General features: G+C 42.5%; 1 protein-coding gene across 7 annotated transcripts in view; it reads left to right on the forward strand.

Moving 5' to 3' along the window:
• ryr3 (ryanodine receptor 3) overlaps window positions 1–13,661 on the forward strand; it is a 79,961-nt gene that overhangs the window by 56,771 nt on the left and 9,529 nt on the right. For 4 of the 7 annotated variants that reach the window (XM_037449838.2, XM_037449839.2, XM_037449840.2 and 1 more), the window contains 32 exons: window positions 96–236; window positions 706–869; window positions 978–1,056; window positions 1,238–1,327; window positions 1,807–1,950; window positions 2,584–2,646; window positions 2,724–2,799; window positions 2,899–3,022; window positions 3,653–3,768; window positions 3,851–3,918; window positions 4,024–4,145; window positions 4,357–4,406; window positions 4,495–4,555; window positions 4,640–4,878; window positions 5,021–5,102; window positions 5,607–5,737; window positions 5,856–5,974; window positions 6,617–6,815; window positions 6,976–7,070; window positions 7,325–7,470; window positions 7,685–7,772; window positions 7,888–7,980; window positions 8,901–9,068; window positions 9,529–9,588; window positions 9,691–9,825; window positions 10,182–10,294; window positions 11,380–11,476; window positions 12,421–12,533; window positions 12,694–12,745; window positions 12,833–12,889; window positions 13,046–13,145; window positions 13,535–13,614. In XM_037449838.2, the coding sequence (XP_037305735.2) occupies window positions 96–236; window positions 706–869; window positions 978–1,056; window positions 1,238–1,327; window positions 1,807–1,950; window positions 2,584–2,646; window positions 2,724–2,799; window positions 2,899–3,022; window positions 3,653–3,768; window positions 3,851–3,918; window positions 4,024–4,145; window positions 4,357–4,406; window positions 4,495–4,555; window positions 4,640–4,878; window positions 5,021–5,102; window positions 5,607–5,737; window positions 5,856–5,974; window positions 6,617–6,815; window positions 6,976–7,070; window positions 7,325–7,470; window positions 7,685–7,772; window positions 7,888–7,980; window positions 8,901–9,068; window positions 9,529–9,588; window positions 9,691–9,825; window positions 10,182–10,294; window positions 11,380–11,476; window positions 12,421–12,533; window positions 12,694–12,745; window positions 12,833–12,889; window positions 13,046–13,145; window positions 13,535–13,614 (3,465 nt within the window). Of the gene's footprint in view, window positions 1–95; window positions 237–705; window positions 870–977; window positions 1,057–1,237; window positions 1,328–1,806; window positions 1,951–2,583; window positions 2,647–2,723; window positions 2,800–2,898; window positions 3,023–3,652; window positions 3,769–3,850; window positions 3,919–4,023; window positions 4,146–4,356; window positions 4,407–4,494; window positions 4,556–4,639; window positions 4,879–5,020; window positions 5,103–5,606; window positions 5,738–5,855; window positions 5,975–6,616; window positions 6,816–6,975; window positions 7,071–7,324; window positions 7,471–7,684; window positions 7,773–7,887; window positions 7,981–8,900; window positions 9,069–9,528; window positions 9,589–9,690; window positions 9,826–10,181; window positions 10,295–10,504; window positions 10,605–11,379; window positions 11,477–12,420; window positions 12,534–12,693; window positions 12,746–12,832; window positions 12,890–13,045; window positions 13,146–13,534; window positions 13,615–13,661 lie in introns of all 7 variants that reach the window. The other 3 variants (XM_062559598.1, XM_062559599.1, XM_037449841.2) reach the window with 1 other exon arrangement.

Genomic DNA, 13,661 nt, shown 5'->3' on the forward strand with positions numbered 1-13,661 from the left:
CAAATTATTACTCCTTGGCCGTTGATCTGCAAGAGTCTTTGATCAAGTTAAACTAAAAGGGTTGTGTGGTATGTGTTTTTAAATTCGATTTCTAGCTCCTGACCAACCACTACGACCAGAACTGGAAGTACTATTGCCTGCCGTCCGGTATGGGCAGCTTTGGCATAGCCTCCGAGGAGGAGCTCCTTCTGACCAAGAAACTCTTCTGGGGAATCTTTGACTCCCTTTCTCAGAAGGTACAACCAGGAACCATGTTGTGCAGATTATTCATTAAGAAACGCTGACAGTATTTATCTGTATTTACGATTTTGGAAAACAACATTGTATGCTTTTTATTAAATCCTCTCTGTTTCATAACTAAAGGAGAAGTAGTGTGTCGTCCTGGGTGCTCTCTTGAAGCTGCCCTCTGTTTGCTGTTGATATTTCTATATTCTGCTTTCAGACAACTTAATTTTTCAACACCTGAGTTTGGCTCTTTTTTTTAAATTGTGAAACGAAAGATGAACGTTGTGCGTGAGAGCAGTGCAGCCGAGGCAAAGCTAAAATGGATGAATCCTCCATCAGTCTGTGACAAGCATTCACTAGCCAGCGTTCTGTCTTTTATTGTGCCTCCTCCTTTTTTATCGCTGTCTTTGCTTCACTCAAGTCAGTGCATCTAAAAGATCAGCAGCTAAGTCGTCATTCCTCAATTGTTCTCTTCTGTAGAAGTATGACGCCGACCTTTTCAAAGTGGCCATGTCATGCCTCTGTGCCATCGCTGGAGCCTTGCCTCCAGACTTTGTGGATGCCAGTCTTGGAGCGACGCTGGAAAAACAGGCATCAGTGGATGCACAGGGCAACTTTGATCCCAAACCCATCAGCACCGCCAAGTGAGTGGTCTGAAAATGAAAAGATTGCGTATCTAAAACTTTTTTTCCGTTGTTTGCAAGTACAAGTGACATTGAAATGATTATTTAAACATGGCTTCCTCTTTCTAGTATCTCTCTTCCTGAAAAACTTGAGTACATTGCCAACAAATACGCAGAGCATTCCCATGACAAGTGGTCCTCAGAGAAGGTTAGTTCCCCCTTTGGTCACATTTCAGATTCATATCATCTCTGATAGCACATTGATGACTTCATTTTGTCTGTAATTCAAGTCGCTCAGCTGCAGTAGCATACCTGGCCCGCAAGAACTCACAGTGTATTAGTACTTCTACAGCGTAGTTTACATTCCTGAAATGCAGCTGTTGTTGCAGGCGTCTGCCGGCTGGAAGCATGGAGACAGTCTGGACGAGCGGGCCAAAACCCATCCACTGCTGAAGCCTTACAAAGCTCTGAGTGAGAAGGTACGGGCACACTGGTACACACGCACCAGGCAGGCGTTAAGGGAGGAGGGAGCATCCTGTTCGCTGCCGATTGTCTGTCGATCAAAGGGGACGTTTATTCTCAGTGGAATACATTTTGGCTCGGTCAGCTTTTACTGGCAGTTTGCAGCCTCTCACGTTTAGCCAGAGCTGGTGACGTGATGGTGCCGCTGGCATGCAGGGCTCAGGGGTCGCATTCTCTTAAGAGGACAAATGAATTTGTCTCGTACGGAAGAAAACGTTTAAAGAAAACGTGAACCTGAAATAGTCATGGAAGTGCAACAGGTTTTTGAGTGACTCATGCCAAAATACTCATTTACATGAAGTTCCAACTGAAGAATAACTTAGAAAATGTAAGTAAGTCATTTAATTAGATTTTTCTATCAGATGTGCTTGGCCTGTATAAACATTTTCAAGCATGGTGAACTGTTGCATGACGTTTGTGTGCGTTCATAACGTAGGAGAGAGAAACGTACCGCTGGCCAGTGAGAGAGTCATTGAAGAGCATGCTGGCCATGGGCTGGAACATTGAGAGGACCAAGGAAGGAGACGCCATGTTCCAACAACGAGAAAGTGAAAAACAGCGAAAGATCTCAGAGTCTCCGGTAACAACTTCATGCATCTAATGCGATATTTCCATCAGAATTAGACTATTGTCCCCACAAATGTTTCCTCTGCAGTACTAATTCACTATTTCTCTTTTCAAAGTTGTTTCCGCTTTATGAAATGGCATCGACTTTCCTGTGTTGTTGTATTCAAGAGGCTGCATTGAAAACTCATATCAAAATTCAACTTAGACCTTTTTTTTTTTTTTACTTCAGTCTCTTTTTTTAGGCTCTTAGAGACAGTGTGTCACAGACACAAAGCAACCAACATTGTGTGAGTGAGTTAGAAAAAGTAGAAGCTAAATGCATCTCTCCTTGCTCAGAGGCTACCCTAAACATAAAAACACTACTTTAGGAACAGCAAAATGCAGTGTGTGTAATCAGGCTGAGCCAACCTTGCAGGGTGAAGCCATTTGCTTTTTACTTTTTTTGCGTTTTTTTGAACGCATTACGTTTTTACTCATAGCTTTTTAATCTCAGAGATTAGGAATTGCAAATAATGAAACAACTGAATTGTGCCAGCTAGCCAAAGGTAGTAAACGTCATGTTGATTTTTGAAGAGAAATACTAAAGATAACTTGTGTATTTAGTATTGAAATCTGTTTCTGCTTCTTTGTCTGTTTGTCTTTGTAGATTAATGGATTCACTCCTGCTCCAATGGATTTACATAATGTCACTTTGTCTAGAGAATTACAGGTTTGTTTTTTTTCAATTTGTTATATTCTTAATAGTAATAATATGGAAAAAAGTTTACACTCTTGCTGTAACTGCAGGGCATGGTGGAGATCGTAGCAGAAAATTATCACAACATCTGGGCCAAGAAAAAGAAATCTGAACTCCTTAGCAAAGGTGTGTAAATGTTTTATTTAAAAAATAGACTTGAGTCTATTCATTCTGACTAGTGAGCTCTCTAAAGTGGGTATAAAATGATTTGATTGGACTTGTCAGGAGGAGGGACCCATCCGCTGCTGGTTCCCTATGACACGCTGACAGCGAAAGAGAAGTACAGAGACCGAGAGAAGGCCCAGGAGCTCTTCAAATTCCTGCAGATCAGTGGCTATGCCATCCTAAGGTTCCCTTTCTCTCCCTCCAGTTTGTTCTTCTTTAAATAAGCAACTAACACCAAGGAAAACAAAGCACAACGTCACAACCATTCAAAGCACTTTTAAAAGTTTACCGTTTTCAATGTCAGGTGAAAACCTAACCATCATTTCTACCTGTCTAATCACAATTTCTTTAAATTTATGGGAACTTGGACTGCATCGTGAAGTAAATCTAGTTTACATCCTGATGAACACTGCTATGAATGCAAAACATTTTACCTTTGATTAAAAAACACTGCATTTAATAATTGATGGAGAAAAAAAAATATTTTTTTGAGACAAAAACTGCTCAATGCGCAGAAGTGTTGCGGGATGGTTTTACACATTGACACACACACACACACACATAAATAACATGATGTTTGTGTGAAAGTTCCTCAGTGTGAGGGCAGAAGCCTTACTGTTGCTATCTAGACACCTTTTAAGTCCAAAAAAAGGAGCAATAACCTCAAAAAGAAGGTTTTCACAACAGTGAATTGAATTCAATGTCTTATTCTGAACCTAAAATAACTGAATAGCAATTGTAAATTGGCAGTTGGAGCATCCCGAATCATCGGCACAGTTATCATTTGTGATTTCTTGGCTTTTTCATCTGACAGGGGTCTGAAAGACATGGAGCAGGAATCATCCTCCATGGAGAAGCGTTTTACATACCAGTTCCTCAAAAGGCTCCTGAAGTACATTGACTCTGCCCAGGAGTTCATTGCTCACCTTGGTGAGTATTTCAAACCCACCAAACCAGTTCACTAAGAGGCGCTTTATATTAATTCAGGATTCTTCACTTTGTTAAAATCCAGAGGCTATGGCCACTAGTGGGAAGACGGACAAATCACCTCATGACCAGGAAATCAAGTTCTTCGCCAAGGTCTGAAAACTTTTCGCAACAGAACCGCTGACAGGTTGTGGAATTTACTTTTTGTAAGGCATTGGATTAAGGTTTTAGTATCATACCTGCTTTTTTTCTCTCCAGGTGTTGCTTCCCCTGACGGATCAAACTTTCAAGAACCACTGTCTCTACTTCCTGTCCACGCCCAGCAAGAACATGAGCAGCTGTGGCTGTGCTTCCAGCAAAGAGAAAGAGATGGTCACCAGGTACTGCTTGAAGCATTGGATGATCTGTGTAATCAACATTTCCCATGGTCGGGTTCCTTTCTCTTCAGAGATTGTGTTTCCCACCAAGTCTTCCCTTTTAGCTCAGTGGGAGGAGTTCTCCTGAACATTTTCACCAGAACTTTTCTTATTTCCTCGCTTTTCTCTCCATCCTTTTTGTTCCAACTCCTCTCTTACCGTCTTTCTTTTCCAGCTTGTTCTGTAAGCTGGCAGCTCTTGTCAGACACAGGATTTCTCTCTTTGGTAAGGTCGCCATTGCTTCCGTGTGCTCATGCGCCCCTTTTGCTTTTGAAATGTATTTCCACGTCTACAGTGAGCGTTTCTCTCACAGGAAGTGACTCTGCAATGATGGTGAGCTGTCTGGACATTCTGTCTCACACCCTTGACACCAGGTGAGTCGTCCGTACCTGCACAGTGATCCGTCGGGGAGAGCATTGTCTCGAGCATACACCCTCAGCCCTGGTGGTCTCCCTCAGGACGGTGATGAAGTCTGGCTCGGAGCTGGTCAAGGCAAGTTTTCGGACTTTCTTTGAGAACGCCGCTGAGGACCTGGAGAAGCTGCTGGAGATGCTGAAACTGGGCAAATTCACGCAGTCGCGTGCCCAGATGAAGAGCGTCACACAGAGCATCAACTACGTGACCGTGGCGCTGCTGCCCATCCTTACTGCCCTCTTTCAGCACATCACAACATACGAGTTTGGGGTTGAACTGCTGCGTGAGTTTGTATTCTGGTCTATATTGAGTTGTGATTGAGAAGCAAACATAAATATACCGCGGCGGTGTTTTGGAATTGCAAATAACGATCAATTAAAAAATAGTAAGATATGGTGTTCATGGTGAATTTTTTTGTTTGCCAGTGAATGATGTGCAGCTGTCCTGCTTCAGAATCCTGACCTGTATCTACTCTCTGGGAATAGGAAAGAATGCCTTTGTGGAGCGGTAGGTGGCCAACCTTTCCTAGTTTTTGCATTTGGATGTAATAAGGTATTTGGTTCAGCGCAATGAATAATTCTAAGGAACATATATAGCAAGTATTAGTTTTAAGGAGCTATGAAAGGGTATTTTATGAAGTACAGGATGATTAGGTTGTAAAGCTTTTTGATTTAGTTATACTTGTATCAATCTCAAGAGTTGAAGGAGGATGTATGATGCCTCGGTTACTCCTTTAATTTATGATACACTTAAAGTAGTCTTTTTGATGTAGTATGCATTACAAAATGAAGCAGAGGTTCATTATTTAGTTATATTTCTCAGCTTAGTGTAAAGGACACAAATGAAACACTTTCATGGTGACATCGGGACTGGAAATTCAAACTGTTAAGTTTCTCAATTTGAGCTGACTCCAGCTTTGAATAAAACAGTGAAAAAAAACAACCGTATCATAATCTGAGATAACGTGCTCTTTTAAAGTGACACTTTATCAACTTTCATGTTGCTCTGCAGGCATCTCCCAGCGCTCGGGGAGAGCCTGGCGACCCTGGTCGGAGCCATGCCTGTAGCGTTCCTGGAGCCCCACCTAAACGGCTACAACCCTCTGTCTGTATTCAACACCAAAACCCCCCGAGAGAGAGCCAGTGAGCCGCCCCATCCTCCTCCTCATTTCAATCACAATCCAATTCATTTACAAAGTCTTGACGTTGTTGTGTACAGAGCACTGAAGGTCATTTGATTTTGTCTTTTGTGTTTTTCTAGTCCTGAGTATGCCGGACACCGTGGAGGAGATGTGTCCTGAGATGCCTCGTCTGGACGATCTGCTGAAAGATGTCAGCGACGTCTCAGAGTCTGGTGCTCGCTACAGTGACATGCCCGAGGTCAGTAGGGCACACGGCAAAATACACAGCTGTATTTTGTAGGGGTTTGGACCCTCTTGGTCACTATTGAATGCTAAAAAGTATTTCAATGGGTGGAATGGAATGTTTATGTGGATTGAGACACTTATTTTTCTATTGATAACAATGCCAAATTCCTGCAGTACTTATTGTCATTACTAGGTTGATCTTTAAAAAAATGTTAATCCCACTGGGTTCTCCCCTCTATGGTGTACTGACATTATTACAAGGATTTGCATTGTATACTGCGTGTTGTCCAAATGATGAAGTAATTTAACATTCAAATTGAGTAAATATATCTTTTGTAAATATATGTGCAAGTTGTGTTCATGTTTCAGTGTTGAATTCAAACATTTTGGTTTGGAATTGGTGGGAACTAGAAACTAGAGCTATAGTGCAGAAAGGAAGTATCTTTTTATGGAGTTTGGTTTTATATGAATCAAAGAGATTGTGGAAAGATAAATTCAATTTCTTCATTGTGTTATTCCTTTGTAAAAGTATGTGTATTTCTTCAGCTAGAGAACATCCACTGTTCAACTGAAATTCCTTTAACAAATATTACACATATATGAGTGTACGTCATTAAAACGGCACAGCATTTTAAATTTGGCATTTCCCCTGCAGGTCATTGAGGTGATTCTTCCCATGCTGTGTAACTATCTATCCTACTGGTGGGAGAAAGGTCCGGAGAACTCTCCTGCAGGTGCCCAATGCTGCACTATGGTGACCTCTGAACACCTCAGCCTCATCTTGGGAAACATTCTGAAGATCCTGAACAACAACCTGGGCATCGAAGACGCCCCCTGGATGAAGAGGATTGCCGGTAAGTTCCAGGCTTTTTTGAAAGGGTTTTATGGTAGTCGGATTGTTTTTTCCAATCTTGCAAAGGCAAGCCTGGTAATAACTTTATTTTAGGTTGGTAGGAAACAGAAGAAATCATTTTACAAACTGGATTGAATGATTTCCATTGTGTCTGTCCTCAGTCTACTCCCAGCCGATTATCTGCAAGTCGGGAGCAGACCTTCTGAGGACACACTTCTTGCCCACTCTGGACAAACTGAGGCAGAAGACCGTGAAGGTGGGAGTTCAAAATAAAATGTGATGCGTCCCCTGCTCAAAAACACTGAGATGTTTGGCTGACTCCATCATCGGGTGTTGTATTTACAGAGCTGTCATCAGTCAGAACGTTATGCTAAGTCACACTGTCACTTACAGAGAGATAGCATACAGGGAGGAGATTATTACCGCTGCGTTGGAAGAAGTCTTGTGTGAGGACTTTCTAAATAATGAATTGATTGCTGGAGATGAGTTGTTGATGTGCTGCGAACGAAGGTTGTGGCTGAAGAGGAGCTGCTGAAGGCCGACAGTAAAGGTGACACCCAGGAGGCCGAGCTGCTCATCCTGGATGAGTTTGCAGTGCTCTGCAGAGACCTCTACGCCTTCTACCCCATGCTCATCCGTTATGTGGACAACAACAGGTACAATATCAGCAGAGAAGACCAGTCTTGATTGCAAGATTTTCAGGGGGATTTCTATTATTAAAAAATGAGATTTTGAACATCCAGATGATTTTCCTGTAGAGTTTTATCCACCTATTTGTCTGCTTTATAAAGTCTTAGTTTTGCTGTTTCCTGCACAGATGTAACACAACTTAATTTAACTGTCTCTGGTTCATGTCTCTGTCCATTCCAGGTGCAGGTGGCTGAAGGAGCCGGATGAAGACTCCACTGAGCTCTTCAGGATGGTGGCGGAGATCTTCATCTTGTGGTGCAAGTCCCATGTTAGTGTTATTATTCAATGAAGTAGACATATCACTATGTGAAGTTCGACAACAGTCTGCTGGTCTGGAGGATGTCTTTCTTGATTAGCCTCTACTCTTTGTCTTCTGAACCAAGAACTTTAAGCGTGAAGAGCAAAACTTTGTGGTCCAGAATGAAATCAACAATTTGGGCTTCCTGACTGGAGAGGGCAAGCCGAAGATGTCCAAGGTAAAGTACAGTGGATATTAAAGATTGTTGGAGAAGGCTGAATACTAAATGGCAAAACAAAATAGATAGACATTTATATTGACAAGATTAGCTTAATAAAAATGACTTCTGAGGTGGTAAAGGGCTGAAACGGTATCGTCATTTACCCAAAATCTCATTGTCAGACCAAGAAAACGTCATTAGCGTCGAGCTAAAGGTTTGGGCTTTCAGAATATAAGCCAATTAAATTAAGCCTTAGCTACTGAGAGACAAAGTCCCTCTAAGCACTTTTCCTGTATGCTGAGCTCACTGAATAGAAGGATGTTCAGCAAATCAACAGATTGAGTAAAAAACCTCTCAAATCCCTGCTTCACATTTCATGCGGATGTTTGTCAGGTCGTATATGTGGATGTGTGTGGTCCAGCAATAAGCTGTCACTGTGAGAGTTTATTGTTCACTTGTTTTAGCGGAGCTAAGCTGTTGATCCTAGATGAAGCACTTTGGATCATTGCATGCGTTTCCACTTCACATCAGTGGTTTTTAAAGGGTAAACACTTTTGGAAACCTGAAAGCATCTTCTGTCTGGAAGATTTCCAAGGCTAATTAAGGGTAAATTATCACGTTGCTTTGTAGGAAGTAGAAAAACAAACAGTACATAAAAGCATCCACCTTGTGCCCAGGCATGATTGAGGATGTCATTTTGTTATTTTATTTTAGAAGTTGAAAATCTATATCATATGGTTAAATAGTTTATATTAAAACACATGAAAGCAATAATGTCAATTCAAACGTTTTGATTGAACCTGTTTATTGAACAAATAGATAGTAGATAGAAATGTACAATAAAATAATCAGCACGGTCAACAAAATGAGATGAAGATGAATTACAAATAAAAGACAAGGCAAATTCAAAGGTATGTTTGTTTCCCGGCTCTCTGCAGTCAGGGGGCGACCAGGAGAGGAAGCACAAGCGTCGTCGAGGCGAGTACTACTCCGTCCAGACCTCCCTTATCGTAGCTTCCCTGAAGAAGTTGCTGCCCATCGGCCTCAACATGTGCAGCCCGGGAGACCAGGAGCTCATCTACCTCGCCAAGATACGCTATAGTCTGGTAATGCTTAGTTCAGACCACGGGGTCAGAGGCTCATTGGCTCGTGTGAACCGCTTAAAAACGAGGCCCACTGGCGTCTCACAGACACGTTAGAGAGACTGATATCTAACATGCTCAGTATCTGAATAAAAGTCGGACAATCTTCTGCCAAAGATTGATGTACTTTATATGAAGCCAGAGTGGTGCCTCTTTACGTGTCTTTAAGTAATTGTCTGGTATCTCCTTGTAATCACAGACTTCATCTGTTATTTAATTTTACTGGGAATTCCAAAGGAGTTCAAAACATATGCGGCAGTATTGTATTGACGGAATTTAAAGCCTTTAGCCAAGAAACGTCTTCTTTGGTTCGGTAGACAGTAGGTCATGGAATTGAAAATACTTTTCTTGTCTTGTTGCTTTTAAAGTAACCTACTAGTAGGGAATTAACACTGTATTTTCTTTCCAAACCCTCCCTTCATAGAAAGACACAGATGACGAGGTGAAGGAGTACTTGCGTCAGAATATCCACCTTCAGGACAAGGTGAAATGATGTTCCTTCTAGTCTAATTCCAGTAGAAGATCTGTTTCAGTAAAATAGGTATGATGCTGCTGTTTATTCATTTTGATTGTAATTGTGATCTAGTCTGAAGACCCAGCGGTTCAGTGGCAGCTGAACTTGTATCAGGACGTGGTGGTGAAGAGCGAGGAACTTATAAACCCAGAACAAACAGTGGACCGAGTGCAGAGCATCTCAGCTGCAGTCTTCCACCTGGAGCAGGTAGATTCAGAATTCATAACACATAAAGGGAAGTAAATGTACTATTGCTCAGGCATAAAAGCAGATCAATTCATCTACTATGTATATACTCATATGACACATTTTAAGCAAGGCATGAATTAAATAATAAAAAGGTTAGATTATTTTATCTACTAAAATCATTTGAAAATATGAAGGTTTATGACTCTTGGTTTGATATAACAAGCCATTTGTTTTCCTTTATAAAAGAAGCTGTCAGATTAGATTATATATTATCGCCTTTAACATAATACAGCGGCAACAATAAGGCATCTTTTGTCACGACACAGCTGGTTCCTACTTCCTTCTCTTTCACTGACTTTTTATTCATCCCTCAGGTGGAGCAGCCTCTGAGAAATAAGAAGTGTGTCAGGCATAAGCTACTGTCCAAGCAGCGTAAGCGTGCCGTGGTGGCGTGTTTCCGAATGGCTCCGCTCTACAATTTACCCAGGTGAGTCTTTTAAACACCTGATCTAAAGTGTCAATAATGAAATATTGACACAAAAAAATATTTGAGACATTGCTTTATCTCGATCTAACTGCACATTGCAGGCATTCACCAAGTGGTTGTTGTTGCGTGTAAACACCTCATCGCCTCCCTAATGATATTCTCTCCTCTTTGTGTTGTTTCCCTGCATAACACTGCCTCATCCTCCCTCAGATACAAAAATAATAATTACTTCCTGAATGGCTATCGGGAGGTCTGGCTGGAAAAGGCGTTCAAAGCCTCCAGCTTTGACCGCCTGTTCTCCTTGCTGACGGTAAAGTGAATCTACAGGGCGAATGCGTCATCAGTTCAACTCCCCCCCCCACCACCCTCCCCACAACCCCTTCATCCACCAGGCTGTGGACTGATCTCTGCCTTCTGCCAACCAAATGTTTCTGCACTGTTCATTCTGATTGGTCAGCTAGGATGAGCCCGAACATTGAAGGAACCGTGGTGCAAGCTGCAGATTTTTGTCTCATTTCAGGTGAACAAGGAAGGACTGAAGAAAGGGGAGAGGAAGAAAGATGCAATGAAAGAAATCTTATTTAAAACGATTTGAACTTGTTGGATACCTGATTTACAAAAGTACGCTTCATAACAGTAATAATCAGTCTAAAACATGTTTAATGTTTTTCATTTGACTTTTTGCCAAATGTTTTGTAGTGTTACAAGGAGGCAGAATATGCAACGTAAATCTAATAATTGCAAGAAAAGTTGTTGACGCACCAATTTGTTGGACAACGGCTTGTACTCCCTAAAGTGTGCATGATTCTCTAACCAATTTTACATGGAAGAAACTGTGGTTATCTTAAAGACCAAACGTGACCAGTCAGAAGAGCCAGTGGGTCCAACATTGACCAATCACACGCCCCCCCCCCCCCCCCCTGCCTGAAATGCAATTCCTGTAACCCCTTACCTTCATCTCTCCTTCCTGTCTCCTCCCAAAACTCACCAGAACCCACCCTAATGCCACTGTACCTCCCTCCCCACTACCCTCCATTCCTCCCAACCTCCTCTCACCCCCCCCCCCCCCCCCCCCCCTTCCCCAGGCATCGTTCTATCAACTTCTTCATCCCGGCCTATCAGAGACTTTGGATAGAGGCAGAGGAGTACTCCTTTGAGGAGAAGCTAGTTCAGGATCTGGCAGTAAGTACTGGGCTCGCCTTGCCCTCGCCCCGCGTGCCCTGCGTTGGCGCCCCTCTGCCAGCCCTGTCTGCCGAATGCTTCTTTAGCGCCGCGCCCGTCGAGCCCTGGGAGCGCAGCCGGGTGGGGACGTCGCCCAAAGCACCCAGGGGCGGCCCTCGCTCAAAGCGCGCGAAACCCTTCAAACAGCGATCCGTCAGGGGTCAGAGGCTGCATGACCAACTCAGGAGACACAGGGCCAGCACCGGCACTCGCGTCTCTAGGAAAGCAGGCTTTTCCTCTCTGACGGCAGCGGTAAGAAGGGCCTTTGAATAGGAGTCATTAGCTGTTTGGCTGTCACCTCTGGATCCAACCCCATCAGTCGTCTCTTTCGCTGTACTCTGTGAGTCTGTAGTGTGTTAAAGGTGACGTCAGAGTGCGTTCTGTGGCCGTGACGTCGGTGGCATGCTCGCGTAGTCCTGTGAAGGTCACATTTCATTAGACCCTTTGTACGCAGATGTGCAGCAAATTCACAAAGACGATCATACTGTGCCATTGAGTAAGAATAATGTGCAGCCTTGGATTCAGTTGGAAAAAAAAATGTCTGTCAAGATTAGTTTGGACTCGTGGACATTTGTGTAGTCGCTGATTCAATGTCAGCCACGCCCTTCATGTTCAAAGTCATATCACGATTTGCTTACTGCTTGCATCAGTTTGCTGTAACATGCATGTATCTGAAAACAGGTTGGAACGCTGTTCATCGTCCACCCTTAACCTCCTCGCCCTGTCCTTCCTTTGGATCACCAGGACATGACAGAAAGTCATCTGCATGCTGGTGCTCGTTGAATGTTACTGACTCATTACTGTGTGAATGGGAACAATTGTCATTGGGTTGGTAAAGATATGTTATTTGAGGGATGCTTGGTGATCAGATGACACCGGGCTAACTAACCTGTGCACTCCTGCAGAAAACCCCAATGAAAATTGTGGAGGAGGAAGAAGAGGAGGTGGCTGAGATCCAACCTGATCCTCTCCACCAACTCATCCTCCACTTCAGCCACAATGCTCTGACAGAGAGAAGGTGAGGCATTTCACTTGTAAGAGTCACTGTGCACGCATATTCAATTCTTACTTTTTGAAGGACAAATGTTTAGGTTGGTTTGTGTGTGTTGAAAAAATATATATATATATTTTTTGGTATATGTTCAAATTACACATTACATCACATTACTTCTTTTCAGTTACTTGGAAGAAGATCCTTTGTATATTGCGTATGCAGACATGATGGCGAAGGTAGTGGCCTTTAACTTATTTCTGATGATGGAATAATTCGGGAAATACTTGATTTAACAACATAAATGTCGAATGTTGTGTCCTCAGAGCTGTGCAGAGGATGAGGAGGAAGAAGAAGAGGAAGGGAAAGAAAAGACTTTTGAGGTATGCTCTCGTTCCTCACAATGTCTCTATCACATTTCTTTTTCATTGTTTTTCAAAACTCAGTCACCTACAAATAATTAGAATATGTACAGTAGACTTGGTGATGACGGGTGTGTGTGTGTGTGTGTGTGTGTGTGTGTGTGTGTCGCTCCGCAGGAAAAAGAGATGGAAAAGCAGAAGATCCTGTACCAGCAGGCGAGGCTGCACGCTCGTGGGGCAGCAGAGATGGTGCTGCAGATGAGCAGCGCCAGCAAAGGTAACGATGAGCTAAAAATAAGGGAAATAATGGTTTCTGCTGTTTAACAACAAATACTCTTTTTTTTTTTCTGGGGAGTTTTATGATCATTAAGTCGACATTTTTAAAGTTTTGTTTTAATAATCATAAGAACAAGGATCTGGGGGACAATTAATATGTTTTAATGATAGTATGAGGCCATTCTACTGCAAAAAATGCAAAGTCCCGACACACAAAAAGCTAAATCTAAAACATAATGGAATATGTTTTTTGTAACTTTAAATATTCTATGCACACAGATGATCTTTTTTTCTTCAAAGAACCTCCAATCTGCTGCTGGGAGTCATCCCTTATTATGAGTCAAACCTGCCTGCGTCCTTCCTTTTGTTAATCTTGCTCTTTTTGATCAGGACATCTGGGCCCCATGGTGACCTGCACCCTCAAACTAGGAATCTCCATTTTAAATGGGGGCAATGTGCAAGTTCAGCAGGTCAGATTATGCAGCTGAAATATTCAGTGTTTTTTCCTATTTACTGA

The sequence above is a fragment of the Pungitius pungitius genome, chromosome 20 (assembly GCF_949316345.1).
Source record: "Pungitius pungitius chromosome 20, fPunPun2.1, whole genome shotgun sequence".
NCBI lineage: Eukaryota > Metazoa > Chordata > Actinopteri > Perciformes > Gasterosteidae > Pungitius > Pungitius pungitius.